At 34.8% G+C, this 5,600-nt stretch overlaps 1 protein-coding gene across 1 annotated transcript in view; it reads left to right on the forward strand.

Annotated features, from left to right (window-relative positions):
• LOC107749822 (dysferlin-like) overlaps positions 1-5,600 on the forward strand; it is a 99,565-nt gene that overhangs the window by 74,427 nt on the left and 19,538 nt on the right. Inside the window, exon 42 of the mRNA XM_016565011.1 lies at positions 1,212-1,268. Within this exon, the coding sequence (XP_016420497.1) occupies positions 1,212-1,268 (57 nt within the window). The remainder of the gene's footprint in view (positions 1-1,211; positions 1,269-5,600) is intronic.

Consider the following 5,600-nt stretch of genomic DNA (forward strand, 5'->3'; position numbering starts at 1 on the left):
ATCTGAGCACAGTGTGCGATGCTGTTGAGATCTTGTTTGAAACTTTGGAGGAGACAAGTGTGAGACCACCAGAGTCTTTAGACTAGGAGAAATATCTGAGCACAGTGTGTGACACTGTTGAGATCTTGTTTGAAACTTTGGAGGAGACAAATGTAAGAGATCCAGAGTCTCTAGCAAAGGAGAAATATCTGAAAACAGTGTGTGATGTTATTGAGATCTATTCTAAAGCTTTAAAAGAGACAAATGTGAGAGATCCAGAGTCTCTAGCTAAGGATAAATATCTGAGCACAGTGTGTAAAGATGTTGAGATCTCTTCTAAGGCTTTAAAAGAGACAAATGTGAGAGATCCAGAATGTCTAGCTATGGAGAAATATCTGAACCACATTGTGTGATGTTGTTGAGATCTCTTCTAAAGCTTTAAAGGAGACCATTGTGAGATTGTTAGAGTTTTTGTCTCAGGAGACTCAAGCAAAAATCTCCATTCGATCTTAAAGTAACCTCATTTCTGTCTAGAAGAAATATTTGAGATGTTAAAAAGATCTCACTTTTGATTTTTCTTTCCTATGGGTTTGAGTCCCATCCAGGAAAAACAACAATCTTGGGATGTCATTCTTCATCGGGGAATCACATTTCATAGTCCTAACCTTGATAATGATTTATCTATCAGCTATAAACAGTCCTGTCTGAGTTCACAAACCACAGATTCGAGTCCGAGCATTCGGTAGGGTTGCCATCTATACCTCATTGACGCTCTCTCTTGGATCTTAGTATGGGAGTTCCAGACCTGGCGACCCGATCCACTGTTTTCTCTGTAATATATGCTGTCATCTTACTTCATCCACATATCCAGCTGATCTAATGTGTTGCTCTGCATTCATGTCATTCCTCATTATGCCACAAAAAATTATAACTAGGGCCAGGATTGAACTGTTGACTAGTATAGTGTTGTATAACGTGTACATCAGTTAGATTTTTCTTGATAAGGATATTTAATATTATGCATTCCAATTACAACCTCAAACATTTGCAATATAAACCATAAAAACACTCTTTTGCTTTAGACTTTGAATAGCGAAATTGAAAGACTCTGCTTTTTTGTCACCATGATTGTTCCTCTTACTTTGATTGCATTTTTTGATAGTGTGTTGATTAGCGAATTACAGATATTTACTAACGTTAACCAACTAACCAATGCTTCTGGTTTATAACAGGCAGACTGCACCAGCTCTGCCATTATTAACATCTCGCCTTCTCAGTCCAGCCTCCATGTACGTATGTAAGACCTCATCATCCCTTTCACCATCTCTTTCCATTTCTCCATAACCTTCATTTCATCCTGACTAGAGCTCTTTGAGTGATAAAGCTATGGGTTTAGTGCAAGGTTTTTTGCCCTCAATAAGCAAGAATGTAATGTGCAATATATATATATATATTTATTCAGTTAGAATGACTGTGGTAAATTCATACAAATGCGATGTGGCTTGTGTTTTGTGTTGCATGTTCTTGGTGTATGATAATGCAAGGACAAGTGACATCACCCAGACCAAGGTCCGACATTTACATGAAGATTTATTTAAAAAAGAAAAAAAAGACGTCAAGATGCATTTTTTAAAAACATGTCTCAATTTCACTAAGCAATTTTCCTTCTCAGTTAATTTAATTTAATTTTAAGAATACGCTTTTTTTTTTCTTCGAAACAATGATATTTCAGTACTGAAAAATTCTGTATTTTCTGTTCTTCATTTTGTTTCAAACCTGCAAGCCTTACTTTCTTTTTTGGAAAACAAAAGAAGATATTTTTGAAAAATAGGGAATACATGTTGTTTTGGACCCCTCTGAATTTCACTAAATGGACAAAAACTTTTCTTCAAAATATATATTTTTTTGTGTGTTCCACACAGTGTTGTTTATACACTAATATAGTTAATTATACTATATTATAATTTTTTTTAGCATACTTTTATTAGTTTCATTTAAGTTTTATATTAAATTAAATTTTAATTTTAGTTTTAAGTTTTAGTATTTTTTGTGTACTTTTGTCATTTTTCATTATTATTATTAATGTAGTCAATATAGAAATGGTTTACTGAGTCCGTTGTGGAAAAAGCTGACTGGCCTACACAAAGTCCAGACCTGAACTTGTTTTGGGATGAATTGGAACGCCAACTTCGAGTCAATCCCCATTGCCCAATATCAGCGCTTAACCTCCCTTATGCTCTTGTATCTGAATGAGAGTAAATCCCTGCAGCCATGTTACAACATCTTCCATATCCCACAACATCCCCACAGCATGTTCCAGGCCTTTTCAGAAGATTGAAAACTGTTATAGCTGCAACTCCCTGTCAATACCCATGGTTTTGAAATTAAATGCTCAAATAAGGGTGTGGTGTTTGGGAATCCACATACTTCTGACCATAAAGAGTTTTTTCAAATGATATTTTCACCAGTCTAATTATGTTAACGGATGCCTCTAATCAGGCAGATATATGCTAGTAGGAGACCTAGCTGGTTTGTGAGTGCTTACGCAGATGTTTGTGGAAACTCAAGGAAGGATTTGTGCATGTGACTGACTGTAGGAACTTTGGGTGAGAGACAATTGTTAATTTTTTATTTAATTTTATTTTTTATTTATGAGGCAAAGTTAATTTGCTCTCATATTTGTCTTTGACTCTGCAAAGTTATCTTTGTTACGTTTATGATTGGTTGCAGAACACAGTTCCTCCAAGAGAGGAATCCTGTTTTGTGTTAAGATCAAGGAGACTTAATGGATTCAAACTGTCCTTCATTTCATTTCTAAAAGAAAAAAAGTCAGGATCGTGAATGAGTGACCAAGAAAAGAGAAGCAAGCATATAGGAGTTTTGTGTGTTCTGTCATCTTTTTAGGCCCATTTACTCTTGAATGTCGTACAGGTCTTAGCATGGTCCAATTTGGTCTTGGTCACATGATCTCCACAGATTTAAGGCTTTGGTTCTAGATCTTAGATCAGGCTAGGACCAGTGTTGGGCAAGTTACTTCCAAAATGTAATACATTATATATTACTAGTTACTGTCTTTTGAAAGCAATTAGTTACATTACAGGACTAAGCAGAATGCTTTGATATAACTTTTTGTTTATATCACACTCTAAATGTAGTACTTTCTCCCTTCTCCTGCCAAAACATAGAGGTTTCTTCTTCTTTTTTTTTTTTTGCAAACAAAGATATTTATTTTATTAGAAAACATTCAAACCAGATGATCAAAAACCCAAATTTTCTCTCTCACCAGAGCCAAAGTAAATAGGGCTGTTAAAAGATTCCCAGTGCATTTCCCCTCATAGCCAAATGTCAAGAACAGAAAGAAAAAGAATAAGTGAAAGGAAGAGAAAGAGAGAGATGAAAATGTGTATTCAATCAGTTTTAAATTAAATTTTGTAGATACTTTCTATGAGCCACAGTCCTGTCCTGTTGCTCTGAGGAGGGAGAGAAAAAAGATGAAGAGGAGAGAAATGTTCATCAATTTTTTTTTCTCATTGTAATTTTAATGAGATGTGCTTCATTATTTTGAGGTCTTTTAATTCACAGATTTTTAAACTGGGGTCTAGGATCCACAGGAGGGTGCTAGAAGGGCAGTACAAAAATTTATTTTACAAAGTTTTACAAAAAGATTTTTTTGGGCTGTTAAAAAAAAAAACGTTATTAAATATGTTTAATGCAATATATATATATAAATATATATATATAGTGCGTGGAAAAAAATACACTTTCAGCTTAATACAAAGTATATATTTTCCAGATAATATTTTAATAATTTGCTTAATATTCTTTTCTTTGCATATTGCATACTACAATATTACAGTGTATTTTTTATTTATTTATTTATTTTTTACATGAAATGTATAATTGCCTTTATATTTTCGGTTGGGGTCTCACACAAAGGATCATCATATTTTGAAATCTTTGTCATCCAAAAAAATAAAAAAAATAAAAATAAAAAACCCTGTTAAACCCTGATAAAACCCTGTTTTATCTAATTATTTCAAATTTAGTTTGGTCTAAAGCTGGGCCATACCTATTCTATTCTATTCTATTCTATTCTTTGCTTTGTGAGAACTGTCATACACACAGGCCTGCACCGTGGTGATGCAGTGTTTGCTGAAGTCTTTGCCAAGCCTTCAGACACTCCAGAGGACAAATAGTATTTCAGCAGTTTTGCCAGTCTTAGTACTTGACATCCAAAACGCATCAGTAGTTTTGAGAGGAGAAAAAAGAAACATGCAAAACTGTGGTTGCTCATAAAATGGAATATTGGTTGGTCGCTTAATTTTCTTCAGACCATGAAACTATGCTGAAAGTTATTTGAAAGAATGCCTTGACTCTGCTGAAATGTGCAGACAGTGAAGCAGTACAGCACACGTCTTAGTGAACAAGGGCTGCCCTTAACCAAAATAAATCCAGTTATAAATGTATACGTACATTCAAAAGTCCCTTTAGCTTTTATCCAAAATCCTGGTTGAGAAGGCCAGTGCTGGCTTTATGATATTGTATTATTATGTATGCTTTTATACAAAGTGACATACAATAGAGAAACAAGCGACTGTCACAGGGCCAACAATATTTATAGTGTATATTTATAGCCAGCTTTATTAGAAAGCTAGACTAGGAACAAGCTAGAGCAGAGGTGAAAAAAAAAAATGTCCCAACTGCTGTGCTGTACACCAGTGGTTCTCAACCAGGGGCCCAGGGCCCACTAGAGAGCCTCAGTAAACTTCCAAGAGGGCTTCAAGATTACTTAAAATGGTTAAAAACTTAAAATTTTACTTGATTTTAAAAGTGTGATTTCTAGAGCTGGAAAAAGTCAAATAAATGAATAGAATCTTAAAATGCTGTAAGCATTATTGTAATGGATATACATTTCTGTAGTTACGGCAAGCTCTAAAATATTTGATCAGGTAGAAGTTGAGTAAAATGTTTTTAGAAAAATTCTTATCCTTAGTCGTTTAAAATAAACCTTTGAATATTGTTATTGACCCTGGGGGGCCTTGGAGTCAAAAAGGTTGTGAATCAGTGCTGTACACTGATGATTTGACAAATGAACTTGTACCTTCATTGCACTTCTTTATAAAATATTGTTGCATCAACTGTGATGAGACTTTACAATGAGATGTACTGTACATTGCCATCTTTGATACTTACAAGTCTGTTGCTGTATTCGCAGTATGCATTTGCATACTGAGTAGGTACTACATTAAGAACATACTTACAATAAAGTATGTTTTATATAGTATACCTGTCACGGACAAGGTGTGGAGGCAGGCAGGATGACGAGGACGACAAGGATTCCAATAAAGATATTTAATGTAGACACAACAAGGCAGATTCAGGAAGATGAGACACACACACTCGGGGTAACATTCACAATAACCGACAATACTAGATTACAAGAGACAGGAACTTATAGGGCAGATAACGAGGGGCAGACAGGTGAACACAATGAGGGTAATTAACTAATGATTATACGGGCTAAAACTATACTTTACTTTTGGGTCGGTTATTCTGTCACGGACAAGGTGTGGAGGCAGGCAGGATGACGAGGACGACAAGGATTCCAATAAAGATATTTA

This window comes from Sinocyclocheilus rhinocerous, unplaced genomic scaffold (genome assembly GCF_001515625.1).
Source record: "Sinocyclocheilus rhinocerous isolate Xijiao unplaced genomic scaffold, SAMN03320098_v1.1 scaffold1131, whole genome shotgun sequence".
NCBI classification, from domain to species: domain Eukaryota; kingdom Metazoa; phylum Chordata; class Actinopteri; order Cypriniformes; family Cyprinidae; genus Sinocyclocheilus; species Sinocyclocheilus rhinocerous.